This window comes from Solea solea, chromosome 18 (genome assembly GCF_958295425.1).
Source record: "Solea solea chromosome 18, fSolSol10.1, whole genome shotgun sequence".
Lineage (NCBI taxonomy): Eukaryota > Metazoa > Chordata > Actinopteri > Pleuronectiformes > Soleidae > Solea > Solea solea.
The window spans coordinates 13,216,912-13,238,318 of record NC_081151.1 but is presented as its reverse complement, the minus strand read 5'-3'; the positions used below and the strand labels follow the sequence as shown (position 1 = coordinate 13,238,318).

At 40.5% G+C, this 21,407-nt stretch overlaps 1 protein-coding gene across 2 annotated transcripts in view; it reads left to right on the top strand.

Annotated features, from left to right (window-relative positions):
• The first annotated feature begins 3,314 nt into the window (after nt 1-3,314).
• Nucleotides 3,315-21,407, top strand: part of clmna (calmin a) — a 31,454-nt gene continuing 13,361 nt past the window's right edge. The window contains exons 1-5 of one of the 2 annotated variants that reach the window (XM_058615597.1): nt 3,315-3,701; nt 16,106-16,167; nt 18,296-18,391; nt 18,532-18,615; nt 18,699-18,791. In XM_058615597.1, coding sequence (XP_058471580.1) covers nt 3,614-3,701; nt 16,106-16,167; nt 18,296-18,391; nt 18,532-18,615; nt 18,699-18,791 — 423 coding nt within the window. In that variant the 5' untranslated portion in view covers nt 3,315-3,613. The remainder of the gene's footprint in view (nt 3,702-16,105; nt 16,168-18,295; nt 18,392-18,531; nt 18,616-18,698; nt 18,792-21,407) is intronic. The other variant, XM_058615596.1, reaches the window with a different exon arrangement.

Here is a 21,407-nt window from a genome sequence, read left to right as displayed (position 1 = left end):
GAATATGTCTGTCACTGTATCTCACCATTAGGAGAAGAGATTATTAACCTCAATTAATATTTCCTGGATAAATAAAGGTTAAATAAATATAAAGCACTCACTCTCCCTCACCAAAGTCCACAGAGAAAAATCAGTTATTTTACATCACAGCACACTGTTGATCCACTGCTGCCTGAACATTAAGATAAAGATACTGTTGACTTACTGTAAGTGGGTGTAGATTTTGTTTTATTGACTTTTACACATTGTACATTTGTTTTGCTAATTTTATTGCTGGAATGACATTGTTTTATTGCTTTATTGTATATTCCTGTAAAACTCTGCCTTGTTAGATCCTGTGGGTGTTTTGAAAGTCACCTAAAGATAAAATGTTGACGTTGTGACGTGGATGTAATCGGTTTTCACTGCTGTGTTCCTGCTGGCAGCCATGTTTTCACTGAGAGCAAGCATCTGAGGCCTAAGATGGTTCTTGGCCCAGAAGGCCAGCAGGGGGCACGTATGGCTCAGGCATTTATAGTTGTATATTTTCCAAGCTTTATGTAGGTCTTTTTGTGGCGAACACAAAACAATTCTGTGAGATAATTAGTGAGTTAGTCTTTGTTCAGATTGCAGGCAAATGTGATATGTTCTCAAATCCGATCTTTTTAGGCTAATCTAATTTATACTGCAAGCGATGAAATCCAATTTGTGCGTCCAGAAATAACCAGCCTTGTTTTGTGGGTTCTTGTTGGTGTGTTCAGTTGCTGTGTTTCCATCCCAGTACGGTCTGGAATGGTAAGTCCTGGATCAGGTTTGCATTTCAAATGACAGCAGTACCTTTACTTGGTAGGCAGGGGGTGTGGCCTTTGCCCGATGGCTGCATCAGCGAGACACAACCAAACCATTTTTTCTTCTTCTTTGTGGTAGGGTGAGATTTAAAATTGATGTGACTTCCTTGAGATATTTACAATGGTCACAAGTGATGTTTTTCTATCATATCACTCTGGTAACCCAAGAGAAAATGGTAGGGACTGGCTATTTTGGTACTATTCCTAATGGATAAAAAATACATTAGCATACTTAACCAAACCAAACCATTCCACTCAGTGGAAACACGGCTTAAAAAGACGAGTCTAGGGCCAAATTCCAACTGTTTACTGCTGTCTCACCATCTTGCTATAGCGGAGCTGTCTGTGTGCAGCCCGGGAATGTTGCCGGGCAACATGAAAACAACGTCCTGTGGATTTGATCGTCTCAGTGGTAAATGGTCTGCATCAGCAGAGCCGGGAATCAAACTCGCAACCTTCCAGTTGAAAGTTGGGCACGACAGCTTTAAGCAGCCAGCTTAAAAAACGATTCTCACTCGTATAACATCTGATATATATCGTCTTGGGCGGGGGTGTCAAACTTACGGCCCGCGGGCCAGAACCGGCCCACCAGAGGGTCCAATCCGGCCCGCAGGATGGATTTGTGAAAATTGAATGTCAAATACAATACTTTATTTTTCAGTTCCAGATACATGTGACTAAATGTTTGTGCCTTTATAGATCCACTGTGATCTGTAGGTTGTAATACACATGTGTGAATGGTAAATTGAGGCATACGATTTCTGAAATTTCACTTATTTTTCTCAAGAAATGTCACGTTTTGCAAAAGATACAAAAGATACTGGAGAAATATGATTTGCATTGCATTTCCCCAATCCACCAAGGCTACGCTCTATAACGTCCCAAAGAGAAGATGTAAGGAAATCTGCACACGGGCTGTATTTTATCATCAATTTTCCTCTAAATAGGAGCTGAAATGAATGATTGAGACCATTAACGCCTCAGGAAATTTTTTACTGACGATGTAAATCAAGTGAGAAGTGGACATGACACTAGTGGAGTCGCCCCAGTGGTGGCATTTCGATATATCCTTAAGGTCAGTGCAGTTAAGCTGGACATGGTATGGTTCGGAACAGTACATCCTGATCTGTCTTGCATTTCTAGCACAGCCCCATCACAGATGAATTATTTATGTAGCTATTTGTGTCAGCTACAGTATCTGACCCATAAACTCCACCAAGAACAAGAAGGTGACACAGTAAACAAAGAGCACCAGAGGTGGACATCCAGCATTCCGTGTTCTTTCTTTTTTATGGTTTATATCAAAAACGTCTGTGTAGAAGCGGCTACACAGAAAAAAACTGCCATTTTTCCAGTCATTCGCTGTTGACGGCGATGCGACTAGCTCCACCCTATGGAAACCGGATCACTGTGCTGAGAACCTCTGGGGAAGGGATCCAGAATCTGCCGTGGTACGGATCGGTCATTTTAAAAAATCTACTCAATGCTTAACAATGGGAGCACAAATGATTGTGTCTCTGTGGTAGAGTGAGTCGTCGTTCACACTGGGAATCACTCCACCCCACTAGTATGCATATACGGTATGTCCTGAGTGTGAATGGCTATGAAAGATGCGCATGAATGTGTGAATGTGTGAATGTGTGAAGCAGCTTTGAGTTGTCATCAAGACTGTAAAAGGTGTTATATCAATACAGACCATTATCTGGGATTAACCCTTAGTGCTCACATGCAGCTGCATGTGCTGCAGGTGCACTCATGGTAAATTGCCGTGGGAATAATACAAATTCCTTATATGGACATCCTGGGGTGTGTGTGTTTGTAGGTCACATATTCAGGCTTTAAAAATGCAGGTTTTTTTCCATCTCTTTGTGTTATGATTCATTTTATATCGCATTTTTAGTAGTGATATAAAGTAGCAAGTCACAAAATACACCGTCTTTCTGTTCATAAAAACAAGCCAAGTGAACGGTGAACAGCGACGTATTTCCCAATTTCACAAATTCTATTAGATTTGAAACATTTTGAGGTGTTTTTATATCTTTGGTGAAATTGTGCTGAAAAAACAGGATATAAGACACTCTAGATTGCACATTCTTATAGCCTCTGTATATACTGTGACTTTGAACATAGTAATGGGGAAAAAAGCAGCCGAAATGCTCTGTGTTCTAAGGTTTAAAAGTGACAGAAAAGACTTTTTGACATCTGATGAGAAGCCACAACATTCCCACGTGGTTCCATCTGAATCAGATTTGGAAAAATAATGTGATTTCAATTTTTTTTCTCCCAAAAAATATTTTTTTTTATTTAATCTGTTTAATCTGTATATGCAAAAAAGACCTTCTTATATTAGTAATGGAGAGAGAGGGAGAGAGAGAGAGAGGGAGAGGGAGAGGGAGAGAGAGAGGGAGAGAGGGAGAGTATGGGGGTGAGTGGGCGGGCACTGGATCAGCGCCATCCCACCTCGGAAATACCAACCAGGTGCTGCAGCTCCTTCCTCCCCCTGTCCCGCACTCATCTCCCGGGGCTTTGTTAGAGGACTGCACCGCCGAGCGCAGAGAACTGCAGCAAACACACACTCACACACTCACACGCAGCGCTTATGTGAAACCGTGTGTCCACGGCTCGCATGGCTCCCTGTCGCCCACCCGGACTATAAACAGCCGTGTCCACCGCTGCAGTGGAAGAAGAAGAAGAAGAAGAAGAAGCAGAAGCAGAAGCAGAAGCAGCAGCTTTGTGTGTGTTTTACTCGGGATCCTGCAGCAGCAGAAACAGCAGCAGCTCCACTCATGATGGCCGGACACGAGTGGGAAGACTGGTTCGAGCGTGAGGAGTTTATCGGACAAATCAGCGACATCCGAGTGCAGAATCTGCAAGGTACGAGCATCCTGAGCACTTAACCTCACATTACAGCTCTTTCCCTCTCTGTGTGTGTGTGTGTGTGTGTGAGAGAGAGCTCCCACGGCCTGGCCACGCACGCAGAACTTCACTGCAAACTGTTTGTCCTGCGATTCTCACATTTTCTTTCTTTCTTTGGCTCCGGGGAACTGTAATTCCAGTGTGTTTGTTTGTTTTTGGTGTTTGGTTTGTTTGTTTGTTGGATTGTTTGTTTGTGTTTGAGCTCACATGTCTGTGTTTACCTCAGAGCTCCTTCAGTCTCTGCTCATCAGGTTACTCTTCAAAATCCACGCAGTGTATAAACACTGTGAGTGTGGAAGAACTTTTCAACTTTCCTTAAAAGTCTTATCCACATGGAAAGAGGACTTTTTTACTAAAATATAGTTTGGTTGTTTTAATAAAGTTTTTCATAAACACAGCATTGTTTCAAGAAATCTCTTCACAAACCCCCCATGACTTAAAAAAATAAATAAATAATAATAATCCTTATTTGAATAAGAATGAAAGCTATTGCTTTTACCTAAAATAATTTGTAAAAAGGCTCTGTTTTTATGAGATTATTTCCTAACCTAACATTTTATGAGATTAAATTATATATATATTTTTTGCTCCTTAATACAATTGCTGGTTGCAGTATGCTTCTGTATCCCGGCTCCTTAGTTGCCCCCCCCCCCCCCCCCCGGGGATCCAGTATTTCTAACAATCTCCTGATTGTTTCCTATGTGTAGCATTTCAAGTGCATCACTTTATAGCCGTGAAGCATGCCGTATTTACTCAAATGCTCTTGAATAAACATTTGCCATCTCCAGCAGATCAGAGTGTTCTTGTGTGGCTGAACAACCGCAGAGTCCTGAGGTGCCTGTGCAGAGTCCACAGACTAATAACAATTCCATCAGCGTTACTTAAAGACAGGATTAAACTGAACAACTGGGACGTCTTTGCTTTCAGTTCAGCGATTCAAATGGGAAGCTTCTCCGCTATCTCATTGTCTCTTAAAAACAGACTCTGAAAACAAATGATTTTAGGTGAATGCAATAACCCTTCCTTAAATAAATAAACTGCAATCACAGAAACAAAGACAGGATAGAAAGAAAATAAAAACTCCAAACACGAAGAAGAAGACGATGACAAAGATAAGTGACGGTGAATGCAAGTGCAGGAGAGGGGTAGTAGTGTATTGGTTGTTTACATTCGAAAACGCAAGGGAAACGCTGTTTCTGTGTTGATAGAAAGCAGATGTGATAAAAAAACAGTCACCTGGACTCTTTCTCGTGCGTACGGGCCCTAAAGTCAGGAAGAGACATCAAAGCAGACACAGTGCGTTAACATGCACAGATTAATGGAGCTAAGGTCATAGTCTGACTAAGACAGACAATCGGACAACTTGCAGAGTCTCAGTATACCTGCTGTAAATGTTGATGGAGCATGGCTCTTGTGGCTGCTGTGTTGTCTGAAGAAAGATATGCAGCAACAGTAATAATTAGGTTTTCTTAACGACATTGAGAAAACCTAATTATTTTCCTAGTCCGACTAAAATTGGACTTTTAACATGCATGTAAACACACTTGGTGTTCGTATTTGTCTCACTTTACTAGCACAAAGTCGCTGTTGCCTCCCTCTTTCTTGACATAAAGCAAATCACTTCCTGCTTGCAGTGCGGGATTGTCACCATGTGACACGAGGTATTACACACTGCTCTACTGACAAACACAGACAGTCGTGTGGTCATTTGTTTATATTTCAAAGTTAAAGTAAGTTCACTTAGGGGTGTGTGATATTGATGGAAAATCAATATATTTTTGGGGATTTTGCCGATAACGATAAATGGCGATATTTTGCAATCCTCAAAAATGTGTTTGTAAGGCCTGTTGTACCAGCTTGTTAATAGTATATTAGATATGAATGATAATATTGAGAAAAAACAGCTTGTTCAAAAAAAAACACCTCTTATTCATTGAATGTGAAGCATTGGGTCAAGGCTGGGTCAAATCTGCTCAGAAACACCTGCTGTTCACACCGACCATGGAGCTTTGAAAACATTTGAAAACTCCAGGGCTTCTTTTTAGTTTGGATGTGCAGAAATAGAGACCTTTGAACCTTTGCTCCTTATCAGCTACAACTTGACAATCAGTTGTCAGTGAAGTGCCCCGGTAACATTTAGTTTTCAGTTTCAGTTTTACTACTACATTGACTTGTCATTGTCGTTATATGACATTTGTGTTTTCGGAAACTTGGCAAACAAATGCAGAGGAGAAAAGGCCCAGCATGCAAATACCCGGTGCACAGTACCTGGATGGTGGTCACGTGATATTTGTTTTCACGGATGCACATTTATTTGTGTTGTGTCGTGTTCCATTTTCAGGTGGTTTCATTTTCACGCACAGATGGAGAGTTTGAAAGGCTCGTCTGGACACGGATTGTATTTGTTTGAAAACAAAGTCATGTGACGCACACAGTTCTAGCACGACTCGGCTCAGCTGAACTCTACTCGGGACAGTACCTGATACCTGGTGCTTTTTTTTAGTACTTGCTTTGGCGAAGTTGCAAGCGAGCTGAACCAACACGTCTGTGTTTGTGTTGTGTTTTAAACAACGTCACGGCAGTTTTGTGTAGCCGTGCTTTGGTGACCCTGCCCACGTTGAGGAGATAGTACAGTAATGGAAAACAACAAGCCTGATGCCGCACTGTATAATGGCAAAGCGCCAATAGTGGAGGCCTTGCCACACTTTAGGACTTCTTTGTCTAGAAAGAGTTGTGCATGTGTTCCAACGTTGACTTGTCTTTGTGGTCACAATGTGCTGTAAACAACTGATGCAGCGGAGCAGAAGACACAAGACACAACGCAAGAAATCACCATGGAGAGCAATGACAGTTACTGTGGTTACACGTTTATAAGGTTACACTGGGAAATGCGTGGACTTTTTTAAGATCGGCGACTACACTGTCAAAATAAATAGGCAAATGGTGAGATTATGGCCAATTTAAGCTGAACCCGAATGACCTGAGTGTAAACTCTGGTTGTATCTTAACCGTTGCAAACACAAGGTAGATGTTACCAGGTTTACGGACCAGTGGAAACAACGGTATCTACTGCAACTAGTGTTAAAAATAGGGAAAAAATGGTATCTGTTAATTCGATATCAATTTATATTATCGGGACATACATCATATAAATATTTCTGTAATAAAAATATATGCATATGATACCTGCTTTATTACTTCAAGGCCGACAGAGGCTTGTTGCATGAATGGCGTGAAGTCTGCCATCTCTGATTGCCTTGGTTCTTTGGCTTTTTAATGTTAAATGAAGGATATTTACGTGTATTGGAAACAATGACATTTACTATAAAAATGGTAAAATTCTTCTGTAACACAAATAATTAGGCTTAAAAATAAGTGTGTTATTAAGTGACTCTTTTAAATACAATTTTGTCGATTGCATGTATTTTTTAATCAATATATATAATATTTAATTTAGTGTATTTCACTAATTTATTCAATATAATCAATGTGATGATTACCAATACAACAGTTGCCTTTTAAAACCAGGAATAATTATCACAGATACGTTATCACAATATGACAATATCCAAAATCTAAGACCACCATAAAGATATAGTATCCATGTATTGCCCACTCCTAGTTAGAAACACCGTCATTCTTGTGTAGATGAAGATACTTTGATAAAAATCCATTCCTGCTCTTCGTCACTTTTATCTGCCTTTGATTTCGAAGTCATCTTCATTTCCTGTTGGTCTGGTGTCATTTCTTATTGAACACTATCTGCGCTGCTATTTAAACCTAAATCATGTGGGGAAAAGTAATAATCTGTAAGTGTTGTCAGTTTGCCAAACAAGAATTTAGAGGAGCAGACTAGCAACTGCTCTGTTAAGTGGAAGTAATTGATTTAATGAGTGTGCTGGAGAAGAATGAAGGCTTTATTCAGCCTCTCACCCATTTCATTTCAAAGCCTTTTAACAAGCAATAATTAACACGTGCTCATGCAGTCAAGCATCATTTCATACTAGTGTTGTTATACTCATTCTAAGGAGTTACTTGGGGACTAGAAAACAAAGTAACATTTAAAGTAGCTCACACAGTCTAAAAGGATATTTATTTCTGGTTTGGAATAATTTGTTGTTTTTATTCACTTTTAGTCTTTTTATCTTAATATTTTCTTTATGATGGACAATGCAAATGACCACAGTACAACTCCAGTCTGTTAAGTACATGCTGTAGTTACTGATGCTTTACACATAGAGATTACAGCAGTGGCTAGTTTACAACGCTTATCCCTAGTTAGGCCTTAAAAAAAACCCAGATATCAACAGTGTTCTCACAGTCATGAAAGTTTTGAAATGAGAAACCGTTTTCCAGGCCGGTTTTGGAAGGAAGTGAATGATTTGGGGACATCACTCATCTGTGATTGGACGGTTGTTCCGTGGAAGTGCTGCCGTAATCACAAGTATATCAGCTCTATTTCTCTGCTATCTGGTATCTTTCCATTCGTCTTCTACCGCTTTATCCTCCACATGAGGGTCGCGCGGTGTGCTGTAGCTTTAAGTCAAGAGAGACGGAGACACAAGACTTTTTCATTTGTTTACGGTGTCTCTAATAGAAACGGTGGCTCCACCAGTTGACAGTGTAGCTGACCCAGTGGACATGCCCTCAGACAACACCTGTAAATGCTCATGTGCTTTTGTATCGCAGTGTCACAGAATGACAGGTTATCAGTGTTTAAAAGACCACTGTCAAGCAGCTGATTATGGTACAGAAACAGCAAGTCACTGCTCGTTGGACAGAAAGCACATACTGTACCTCCACGTTTAAAAAGACGACGTTAAAGCAACAAGAAAAAGACACTAGGTTCTGTGAGCAGCACTGAACGGGCCCTCGCACCCCCATGCATGTCGAGCGTGGAGTGACCTCAATGGCCATTGTGTGGCGCTAGAGAGCGAGGCCACCTGTAATTTATTATGTTAGAATATAGCACTTGTAGACCACTCACTGAAAGCCTGACTGGATGTAAAGGTTATCATTGTGGACAGATGGCCCCAAAAGATGAAAAGAATAGAGCAGAAGCTTACCGCATGCATACAGCGTGCCACTACCATTATTACCATGGTAACATGCATACAAATGAATAGAAGGTGGAACACAAAATGTGAAAATGTGTTTTTTAGATTTCTGTAAAATCATCGTATTGTCTTAGAACTTGGTCAGATCGCAATGTTGACCAGTCCTGGTTCACACACACACACACACACACTAAAGCCCCTTTTCAAACCTATGGTCCCAGCTCGCCTCGGCACGGTGTAGGTTGGTTTTCCACCACTAAATAGTTCCTACTCAACATCGGCGGAGTCATCACTGCGACACACAAATGAGTGACTTCTAAAAGCAGTTGTTTTCAGTGTAACTGAATCATTAGAATCAGTTGATTAAAAATATTTGTTCAGTACTTCCTCCATGACTGGACGCTGGGATGTTCAGGCCTCTTAATAGGATTCCTCCTGTGCAGGACCAATCAGCTCCCAGGATCCACCGAGACACGTCATTCACTCAAACATGCACACAAGGAGAAATCAGTCACGACCCTGTGGTCCAAAACAGAACCGGAAACAGATCTGTAATTATTGCTCTGATTATTGGAAACTCCTTTAATTACACATCACTGTAAATGTAGGATTCCATGCTACAGTTTTTAAGTCAGACTTTGTGATTATTGTTCAGCTATGAGTTTCTCTGTATGATGAGCAACTAGTGTGACAAGACAAAAGCCTGGAGGTTGTTGCATAACACAAGATGAGAGGAGGAAACACTCTCTCTCTCTCTCTCTCTCTCTCTCTCCCCCCCCCTCTCTCTCTCTCTCTCTCCCCCACGCTCTGCCTCCCACCAGTATGAGCTCAACCACTGTGCTTGGTACAGCACAACCTGCTGCTCGTGTTAAAGCAGCAGTTACTCCTTTTTTCATACAGTACAAATAAAAACAAGGCTCATGTGTATAAATCAAATACAGTATGCACCACAATAGTAATGGCTGTATTCCAACATATACATAATCAGAAAAGGAAATCAGAAACGCCATATTCTTCTCGACATCAGTTGGAGCCACCGCTGAGGACCAGGCTCATGGTAGAGGAATGATTTCTTATTTATAGAGTGCTAAGGCTGGGTGATACAGCTTCTAAATAATATCTGGATATTTCTAGTCTATATCACAATGTAGGAGATGTATGGAGATCTAAAGCTGCACACAGGTCTATTCCCTGTGTCCCACCTACTCTTTGTCATTGACTGTTGGCCACATGTGTTTGCAGTTGGGTCAGTAATCAGAAAAACACTTAGCGACTGTGTCCAGAGTCGAGTCAAAAATTCAAACGTGTTTGATTGACAGTGACTGAGGTCGGGTCTGTGCCATGCCGGCTGTCCCCAACTCGTGCTGACTGGTGCCCAACTGTGAATCGTGGGTAAAATTGTCACCGATCCCCAATTTAAATTGACCATAGGTGTAAATGTGAGAAAGTGAATGGTTGATGGTCTCTGTGTGTTTGCCCAGAGGTGTGACCTTCAAACTGGACTTGACTTCAGCTCCCCGTGACCCTCATGTGGAAGATAAAGCAGTAGAAAATGTATCAATGAATAATTTCATGGTAGTAGTAGTAAGGAAATTCCAAACCTCGTCAGAGCAGGTACCAAGAAAAGCACCAAGTACCAGGTACTGACCCTCATGGAAAAGCAGAAACAAGTCGTGCTAGTACTGTGTAATGGAAAAGGTCATTAATGGTCATTTTTTTCACTTTGCTGCAGCTTCTCTACACAAATCTGACACAAGCTGACTTCACACCCTGAAGGTAACATGGTGATTCAGAGTCAGGAGCAGCAAAAGCCTCTCTGTGAACTGTGCAGTTACATAATACTTTTAGAAGATGCCGCAGTGCAGTCTAAAACGATGCCCCTGTAATAACTGTGAGATGAATATTTCATTGAGTTATATTCCCAGTGTGATTACTTCCACGAGCGCACTGGAGCCTCCACTCACCCGAGCAAAACTGTCTGAACATGTTCTACGTGATGCGCTTCATCTCCTGACTCAATATTCAATTAAACTGACATTATTACCTTTCGCTTCTTTGATAATACTAATACTAATAATTATAATAATTATCGTCATGGCTCAAGAAGCAAGACTGAACGTGGACTTTGTTCATTTTTCAGCATGGCTTCAAGACCGTGGAACTCTAATTGGAGAAACCTCTGTTCTTTTACTGGATCTGCTCCAGTTCACTCGCTACGTTTACATTCACAGTTTAATTGAGCTGCAGCTGTAGCTCGACAGAGTCGGGTAAAATAAAAAACTTTGACTTATTGACCGTGTACGTCTGACTCTGCCTCCATAGGTGGCGCTGTATGTGAGATGGATTGTGCTGTGGTTCTATTTCTATGTATTGGGGCTGTCAATCGATTTAAAAAATCACACAATATTCTGTAATTAATCACTAAAAATAAACCTGAAGCTTATATATAAGCTGATATTTATTGATATAAAATCATGGAATGAATGTAGGACCAACACAAAAAAATATATTTTAAATTATTTTAAATAATAAAGGAGACCTATTATACCCTATTTCTCCAAGTTAAAATAGTTCCCTGGTGTCCTAATGAACATGTCTGTGACATGCTTTGGTGAAAATACCATAAGGATGAAGCACCATAGCAGTTCAATAACCCTGCTAAACCCGCCCCTTTCAGAACGCTCGGTTTTGTGCCTGGTCCCTTTTATATGCAAAGGAGACACAGGCAAACACACACCCACTTCTTCCAGGGGGTTTCTGATTTGTCCTTATTACTGCACTCACTCAGCTCCTGTTCCCTCCGCTCCATTCCTCTCCCCCTCCCTCCACTAGTTCTCTGACAATATCAACATGGCAGCGTGCGCGGAAAACATCGAGAGTGCCGTCACAGGAAGAGACGTCCGATACAAGGATCAAGCCGAACACTGCCAAACTGTAAATCAGTTAAAAACACTTGCTGATCGCCAGCAGCGAGCTGCATAAACTGCCGCTGTATGTGACTGTATCAGACTGAGTCTGTGCTCCGGTCATGGAGGACGTACTGAACACATATTTTTAATTAGGACGTGTCAGAATGGTCAGTTATGAGCTCTATTTGACCTTTTCTTCGCTGACTCCGCTGGCCGCAGTCTGATGCGAACACACGAACACACGTTTGCTGACTTTATCCGGCACATTAGCTTCATATATAAAATCCTCTGAGGCTGGAAGTTTGTGTAAAACACTGTGCTCCACTGTGCAGCACACTTGTCCCTCTGCGTTGACATAATACTGCTCTTCCTCCCTCGCCTGCACTCTGGCATTTTATAGGGACAAGGTGGAGCTAAGGTGGAGCTCTCGAAGTAAACTTACTGGTGGGGTGGTAACATTCGCGGTGAAATGCGCATGCTGCCGTCATAAGCGCAGGGAATTCAACATTGCGTGTTTTATCGCCTATACTTACACTAAGGGGGACCACGAAAAAAGGACTGAGTATTCTTTTTCCACACTTTGGTCCCAAATATAAGTATTAAAATGATTAAAAAGTTGATTTTTGCATAATATGTCCCCTTTAATGGCTTTCTTTAAACTTTAAACCCAGTTTATCTCCTGTGAAGTATGAATTTGGCACAAAAAAAGGCATCTTGATGTTTTAAACAATGTTTGTAAATGTTTACACAAAGAACACACTTTACACTGGTGGACACTGAAAGAGAGCGCACAAACGCACACAAGTCAGGGAGGGCAAGAGAGAAAACACAAACTCACATGGAGAGAAAGAGGGAGAGAGCGAAACAGCACACACACGTGCACACACACGTGCACACACACACACACTTTAGTTTTGTCCAACAAGCCGTCGGGTAACTTTTTAAAATGAAACATTCCGCCTAAAAGTCCGTCCTGATCCATTGTTGCCCCGCAGACTGTCCTGTATCCAGGATGGCTCGGTTTGCCTTCACACGTCGCCACCGGAGGTAAACAAACAGTATTAATGCAGTTTTTAGCACTTATGTATATGTATATTTTTACATTTATATCATATATCGAACTGTCCAGGGTGTAGCCTACCTATCACTCTGTCAGCTGAGATTGGCACAGCGCCCCCCTGTGACCCTGCTGTGGAGGATAAAGCAGTAGAAGATGGAGGGATCATATTGATATATATCAGCTTTTCATCAGCTAGGTTTTGATGGGCGGAAAGAACTGGGATTCAGGTCTTTAAACTGTGGAGGGCAGCATTTAACCTCTCAGTGTACAGCCTGCTGGAATTTATGAAGAGAAGAAGGAGGTGGAGGATTGGTTAGTGGTGTGGACTAGGCTGTGTGATATCTCACAGTGTCTGGGTTCCGTCTCGCCTGCACGTTTGAAGGACACAGCCTTGACTATTGAGACACAGCTTGTATCACGAAACCAAGTCTTGCTTTGTACAACTGTCCTTTTCATTTGCTGCATCATATGACTGGAACTTAATTACCAAAAACACTGATACTGGATGCTTTTATCTCTCTTTCTAAAGGCAATTCTTATAAATGTTGTTGTTTTTTTGACACTGTCTTTTGTGTTCTCCCTCTTCCCTTACCTCTACAAGTTTTTGCTGGCACTTGTCATGCTAACATTGTGAAAATAAAGGTTAAATAATAATTAAAAAAAAAACCCATCCTTGTTTGTTATTTGAATGTAGCCAGAAGAAGAGGAGTGTCTTCTATAAATAGTTGTGGAGGAAATATGTCAGTTTTTAGGAGCTCTTGCCAAAGTTGGTGGGAACCTAAGTAGTACATTTTTGAGCAGTTCTTTCTCTGGCTCAGACGACTGGTGTGTGTTGGTCTCCATGGTCGTACTTGTGTTTACGGTGCTTTTGTCCGCGCGTGTGCGTCAGCTGAGACGCGCTCGTAAAGTTTAAGAGATGGTTCACTGTTTCTGTCAGAATAGATGATGGTTAAAGGTCGGATATCCCATAATCCTCCATCATGGGGATTATATGACGCTGAAGTTGTGTGGTTGGAATTTCAAAGCCAAGACAGTGATGCCACACGGGGCAGCACCATAAATAGTCTTCAACAGGAAGTGATGTCACGGTGGAATGTTCTAGAGCTGCAACTAACGATTATTTTCATAATCGATTAATCGTTCGATTATTTTCTCGATTCATCGTTTGGTCCATAAAATATCAGAAAACCTTAAAAAATGTTGATCGGTGTTTGTCAAACCTGGAAATGATGATGTTCTCAAATGTCTTGTTTTGTCCACAAACCAAAATGATTGACTTTTAATAATTTCTTTGTTATCCAGAGCAAAGAAACGGAGAAAATATTCACATTTAAGAAGCTTAAACAATCAGAAATCTTGTTTTAATCATGAAAAAAGCTTTAAACCGATTAATCGATTATCAAAATAGTTGTCGATTAATTTAGTAATCGATTCATCGATTAATCGTTTCAGCTCTAGAATGTTCTCCGTTAAGAACCACGGACATGAAGTGAACGTTGCGGGGAGTTCATAATCTGTGTCCAGCCAAGTTTCACTTTTACGCGACGAGAGCATTTATAGGGGCTGTTCCACCGTGTACTCACATCTTGCTGGAACCGTTTTATTGGTGTTCCAAACTGATCTTGGACAGACTCTAAGCGGGAATTTTGGTTGTGTTGTTTTGGTGTTAAAAGTCTTTTGGCTGAAAACCGAAAATGCCTTTTTTGGCCATTTTCGGCTGAATTGTTTAGGTTGCGGGATGTTTGGTGCATCCCTATATTTTTTGATTTTATTTTAAAGTGATTATACACGTATATAAACATACCCATGGGCAGTATGTTGACGTCTTCTTTGCAGCAGTGTTACTTCATCTCCCATTTTAATCCTGTATTTGCAGGATTATTCTCTTTTCTCCTTCACCTCCTCTTTCTGTGTTGTGCTCTCGCCTCCCTCTCTTGTCTGCCACCTCCCTGCTTCTGATGACAAATATTTTGGTATTATACCCACTACGCCTCCTGCATACCAACATTCTCTCAGAACAGTGGGGAAAACGCAGTGGAAACACTTCTGCCCTTTTGTTGAAGCGGCTCATTGACCAGTTAGTGACTCACAATTCCATACTTGACCTCCATCATCCTGTGTCTGTGTTTTCTTCCCCCTCTGATGCAGATCTGTGTCTCCTCATCAGGTCATGATTCTATTAGTGGAGGAAACCATCAGTAGCACGACAGCAGCTCAACATCACTTTACTCTTGTGTAGAATGAGCCCCACTGCCTCTAGTGAGCAATAAAAGACATAAAGATGATTTACAGCTGACTTGGCTGCCATGGTAACACATCCATATCCTCTCCCACACGCTCTCTCTCTCTCTCTCTAGTTTCCATTCCACCCATATGTCTGCTGTGTGCAGTGTGGTGCGGCAGATTCAGCCCAAAGCTGAGCTCGGATATTAAGTCCATTTTCAATAGGTCAACTGTCATTATAATAACTTATTAGGGATCATTTTTTCCTGTCACATACCAATTTGCAATATCACAACCTTGAGGATCTACAGATACAGGCATCAGTTAGATACAGTCATTTAACTTGATCTCTGCCACGTCTTAAACTGCAAAACAAATCTCTCCAAATAAATAAACAGCCCATTATTGATATTTTTACAGTCTCTACCGTCTCTACCAGTCTCTATGAATGTATGAATGAATGAATGTATGAATGAATGAATGAATGAATGAATGAATGAATGCTTGTGCTGCTCCTCTCGTCATGTCACTATCACTGACTGAGTCCGGAACAAGACCCAAAACGGTCACAATCAATTTTTGGTCAAAAAAGTCGTCAATTATGTTGATTGTTGATTCATTATTTTTAAATTAATAAAATAAGTTCTAATAAGTTTTTATTAGCTTCTTAAATATGAATATTTTCTGGTTTCACGCTTGTGAAGGATTTTAGTTTATGAGCAAAACAAGACATTTGAGAACATCATCAAACTCGCGCAGTTCAATTGTATTAAATCCATATATTGATCTGCGTCTCTCTTCACACCAAGGTCACGCTGATTGAACTGTGGCAGGATTCCAATCCAATCCAATCCAAAACTATAAAAAAAAGACATTAAAGCTCACGTGAGGCAAAAAAATACATGTTAAATAAATGAATAAAATAAGGCCTAAAACATCATACCACACAATAAAAAAACAAGAAAAGCAAATTAGATAAATAAAAATTAGACGTCAGCATCGAGCTGATTGCAGAACTTGAAATGACTTAATTAAAAGGCTTTTTGTGTATTGCTATCATGGTTTTATAATAAATAACTGCAATCTTTTTTTCCTCTTTTCTCTGTGTTGCAGTCGAAAGAGAGGAGGTGCAGAAGAGAACCTTCACCCGATGGATGAACCTGCACTTAGAGAAGGTTTGATGATTGCTTCATGACATGGTGTAGGGCAGAGGCGAAGCGGTTATTAAGAGTTTTCCTGTAACTGTGCACGACACGTTAAATGCAGAGAAGGAATTTCCCTTAAATAAAGTGCAAAACATTCAATTAAAAAAATAATCGATTGTCGTAATTGTTGACCATTCATTTAGTAATGAATTAATCAAATAATCTATCAAATAATTGTAGTTTCTCACTTTTCATTTTGTTGCTATAACTGAACAATCCTGCATTTCTTTTCATTAAATTTTAAGTACTTCATTAACGGTCTTGATGGTGTTGCTGTAACACCCAGTGACATATTGCTAATGTGAACTGCTAACAGCAGAGGAGGCTCCAGAGTGGAGATGGAGATGAAGTAGAGTTTAGGGGGATTTGTTTTCTCTTTAACTTCCACTTAGTTAAGATACGAGGCTTGTATTCTGTTGCACTTTAACACTAATGGGAAATTTTGTTCAAATGCCACAAGGGAAAATAAAAACTAAATAAAAGCAGAACTTGTTATTAAGCAGGATTGATTGAAATTGTAAATTGAGTTTAGTGTGAGAACATTTTAAGATCCAATGTTTAAGCCCTATGACTCTGCCCTACATTGAAGTTGTTGTTGTTTGTGTTTCCCTCCATCACTCCTGTGTATCTGCAGTCTAAGACTCATTAACCCGTCAAATGAAAGAAACCTCAAAATTGATAGACCACTCTGGACCGTTCACATTAAATGGAAAGTGCTGACTTGTAACTATATAAAGCCGTGGGCTTCCACAGAGGGTTTCCACTGACGGGCTGCTTTTGGTTTGGAGATTTGTTGTTTCACTCCTGAGCTTCCGTGTCGCTGTGTCTGATCGGTTTGTTTGTGTCACTTGTTAAAATGGGAGCTGAGTTGGTGAGAGTGGAGAGAGTCTGGTCAAGTCTTCTGTTTTCTCTCACACAATGAGCCTCTCTTTTAGTCTCTCTTTGGCTCTGCATCAAATCTCTAACCCACTGACAAACAATCCTACGTTTGTCCTCTGTTGTCTTAGGTCACTTTAACCCTGCCACTCTTCACCTATTCACCATTTCCACATTGTTTTTCATGTTGTTGAGCCTGTGCAAGGTTACGGGCTGATTTTAAAGATACATCGGCATAGTTGAGGCCTGTGACAGCAGATTCTACAGTATGTGCACTCACTGGCCACTTTATTAGGTACACATGACACCTGTTTAAGTGGCAGGGGTTGCACCACGTGTGGTTATCTGCTGCTTCAAAGTGACGTGTGTTCATATGTAATCTTCATACCTTGAGATTCGTGTGATCGCTGCCCCTCTGTCATCTCAAACCAGCCGACTGCTGGCATCAACAACACATATATAAACATGTCATCGCCACTATGTCATATCAGTCCTTGGTTGTTGATATAAACACAGTCACACAAATATACTGTATGTATGTATATACACATATATAAGGTATGTATTATGTATGTATCTCTACTTCAACTACACATCCTCCAGCGAAAATACACATCTTTTTCAGACCATTCTCTGTAAACACGTGGAATGGTTGTGTGAAAATCCCTGTAGATCACTTAAATAAAATTAAAAAAAAACAATGTTGTGACTTATGAGCAATTTAATAGGTGTACCTAATAAAGTGGCAGATGAATTTGTTATGTGAAAATATAAAATAAATGATTTAGTTCTGCAACAATGAGTACTAAATCAATTGCCACAAATTGTTCAATCATTAATCAGTTTAAGTGTTTGTTTTATTGGTTTGAGGTTCTTTAAATATGAACATGTTTTGGTTTCTTTGCTCCTCTCTTGTTGTGTTGGTCAAACTGATTAAGAACATCAAAAAAGTGAGATTGTCTCGTTCATACCACCGTCTTCCATTTTTGTGATTACTCCAACATCAGCCCTAATAGGTAATATATGAAAAATTCACAAATTCAACGTTCCTACAGTCCGTCATTTTGTATGTGTATGTATTATATATTATTATAGTATTTATATTTTCTTAGATTTTTTAAATTTATATCTTTTTCTATTTACATGTATAGTTTGCGTTTATCACATCTTTAAAATGTATTGTATTGTAAAATACATCCATCTCTGTCTAATCTGCCCTTAGTGTGACCCTCCCATTGAGGTCCATGACCTGTTCCACGACATTCAGGATGGACGTATCCTCATGGCTCTGCTGGAGGAGCTGTCCGGATGCAAGCTGGTTAGATTCTTATGTTTGTGTCTTATTTTCACTTTAGCTTACATTCATTCCACGACACAGCTGACAGCAGGACTGGTTATTGTTTAAGCATCACTTGACTGTATCTGTCAATAATCTTCTCATTCTAATCTATTTCCCAGCTGCATGGATATAAGAAGTCCTCCCATCGCATTTTCAGACTCAACAATATCGCAAAGGTCCTGTCTTTCCTGGAGGAGAGAAATGTGAGTTCCACAGTGTGTCGGCTGTTGTGTCACTGGATGAAGGGCTGAACTGCTGAGTCATGTAAGGGTGTTGGTGTCCTCAGGTGAAGCTCGTCAGTATTGATGCAACAGATGTCGCTGATGGGAACTCCTCCATCGTCCTGGGTCTCATATGGAACATCATCCTCTTCTTCCAGGTAATTCATTCTTTCGAGAATTGTCTGCCTTTTCTCTTTCTTTTTTTTTTTTACAGCTGCAATGCGGAGGGTGGAATATATTCTACACTACTACTTCATTTTAGGCTCAAAAACATGGCTGTTATGTCCAATATTGACCATCAAAGCAGTGATAATAAAAATGAGAGACGTTTGCTAATTTAAAATATTTATTCAACATCCTTCTTAAAAAGTAGAGATGCGCGGATGAGCTGTAATGTCATCGCCATCCACCCGAAGCAATGTTTTTTTCAACAATTAATACCCACACCCCATCATCATTCATTGTCTGCTAAACATATGGAACACAGCAGCTGCGCAGATCGTCTAGGACGACCAATTGATTAAAAGGAATGTTCACATTTCAGGTCTAGTCAATATGTTAACCTACGTATTATTTATTTATTTATTTATTCTGAGGTTTTTGAACCTGCGCTTCTTAAGTGTCCACCAGAGTGCAGGATCTTGACTGGATGAGATGCCGCCTTCATTTGTGTAGCGCACTTTATGATGTTTATTTGAATAGGCAATGTAATAACTTGAAAGACAAAAAAGAAATTCACAAATACACCAGCCTTAACTATAAACTTTATTAAAGAGGAACGTTTATGTTTATAGTACGACAAGAACGTCACCCTGAACTTGGATTTCCAATTCTGAAACTTGGAGCAACCTCACCAGCTCCAACATGGGATTCCAAGATAAAATAATTATTTTTTAATTTTAAAGCAATTATACATTAAATGTATTTTAAAACCTGAATATCCCATGTAAAAAAAGAAAAAAGAATGGGCCTAAAAACCTATTAATAACAACTGCCTTTCAATGTTAGCAGTCACTGTGAGTCTGTTACATCACTGGGAAGAAATGTTAGCCCGCTCCTTTTTTAGAGCAATTTTTTAATTTGACCACAGTGGAGGGTTTTTGAGGATGAACTGCCCATTTAAGGACTTGCCAGAGCATCTCCACTGGACTCATGTGTAGGACTTAAACGAGGACATTCAGTGCTGGACTTTATTGTGCACTTGCTTATGAACATTTTCCTTCAGGATTTCCTGCTCGGGAGCACAAACCATGGTTCCATCCAAGAGCTTTTGGAGGATTTGTAATGGCTCTCACAGTTGTTTGCTCTCCCAGAGCTTCAGCAATTGCTTTGTAGATGGATAGATTTTGATGACTTTCACATTTGTTCCTGTATTTCTTTGCACAGTTGCATCATAGGGCTGGGCCCTGTGATTTCTAATTCATATCACCCAGCCCTACTGCATCATGTGATACCTTTTACCTTATGTCACGTTTCCAGGCAGCGTCATTATTTAATATTTACTCTGAACAGGTCAGACAGGAATTAATGCCTGGATGTCTGTCAGGGTTCTGAGTCATCCATGTCATAGTTAGATAGTCATCTTCAGTAGTTAGCCGCAGGCAACTGGACTGGAGTTATGCTGAAGTTGTTTCACCTCTCATCCAAGAGGCTTGTGAAGGTAACGACCTGAAACCAGGTCAGGGCTGAATGACCTGCATTGTTTAACCCAACGACTCTCCAGACAGTTTTCCAGCCTACGCTAAATACCTGGACTTTTCCACCAGTTAGTCAGATGTGAGGAATTTAAAGTTTAAACCCCAAGCCACTTTTTTCAGGTGTAAACCAGTGTATCTAGTAATGGAGTTTGAATGTTCTCCCTGTGTGTTTGTGGGTTCTCTCTGGGTTCTCTGGCTTCTCCCACATTCCAAAAACATGCAAATTGGGGATTAGGTCAATTGGACACTCTACATTAACCGTAACTGTGAATGTGAGAGTGAATATGTGGCCCTGCAATGGACTAGTGAGCTGTCCAGGGTGTACCCTGCCTATCGCCCTATGTCAGCTGAGATTGGCACAGCTACACCTGTGGCAGGATAAAGTGGGAGAAGATGGATGGATGGATATAAAAATCAAATTTTGCCATTGGCTTTCCGAGTTCACTCTTGCATCACTAGCACACTCTTCTGTCACCTTCTTGTCCAAACAGCAACAACTGGACCACCACAAGCAAGACTTGTTGTCCCAGACTCCTCCCCCTTTTAGACAGAGCCGTTGCTTCATCACCTTACTCTCTGCGTCACTTGAAGTGTGGTATAAGCGACTGAGAAGCTCGTCTCACTGAGCACCTCACACAGCATTTAATAGGTGCTGTTCCACTGTGTACTCACATGTTGTTGGAACCGTTTTATTGGTGTTCCAAACTGATCTTGGACAGACTCTAAGCGGGAATAGACAGGCGTGTGCTGGCCGCAGTTTTTGCATGCGTCATCACAACATCCTGTTTCGGTCGTGTTGTTTCAGTGTTAAAAGTATTTTTCGGTGCATCTCTACTTCATACTAAAGATAATGTTTGGATGTGACTTGGGACATTAAACCCAAATATTAATCATATTTGGTAAATTGGTTAATAGAGCTGAACAATTAATGGTTTTCAAATCAGCATTTGTTAACTGCATTTTAAACAATGCAGTTAAAAAAATCGCAAATTAAATTGTTCAATTCTGGATTGCTCCACATTTTATCCCATAATGTCTAAATGTTAGAGAGAATTAAAATCTTTTCCATTTTCATCC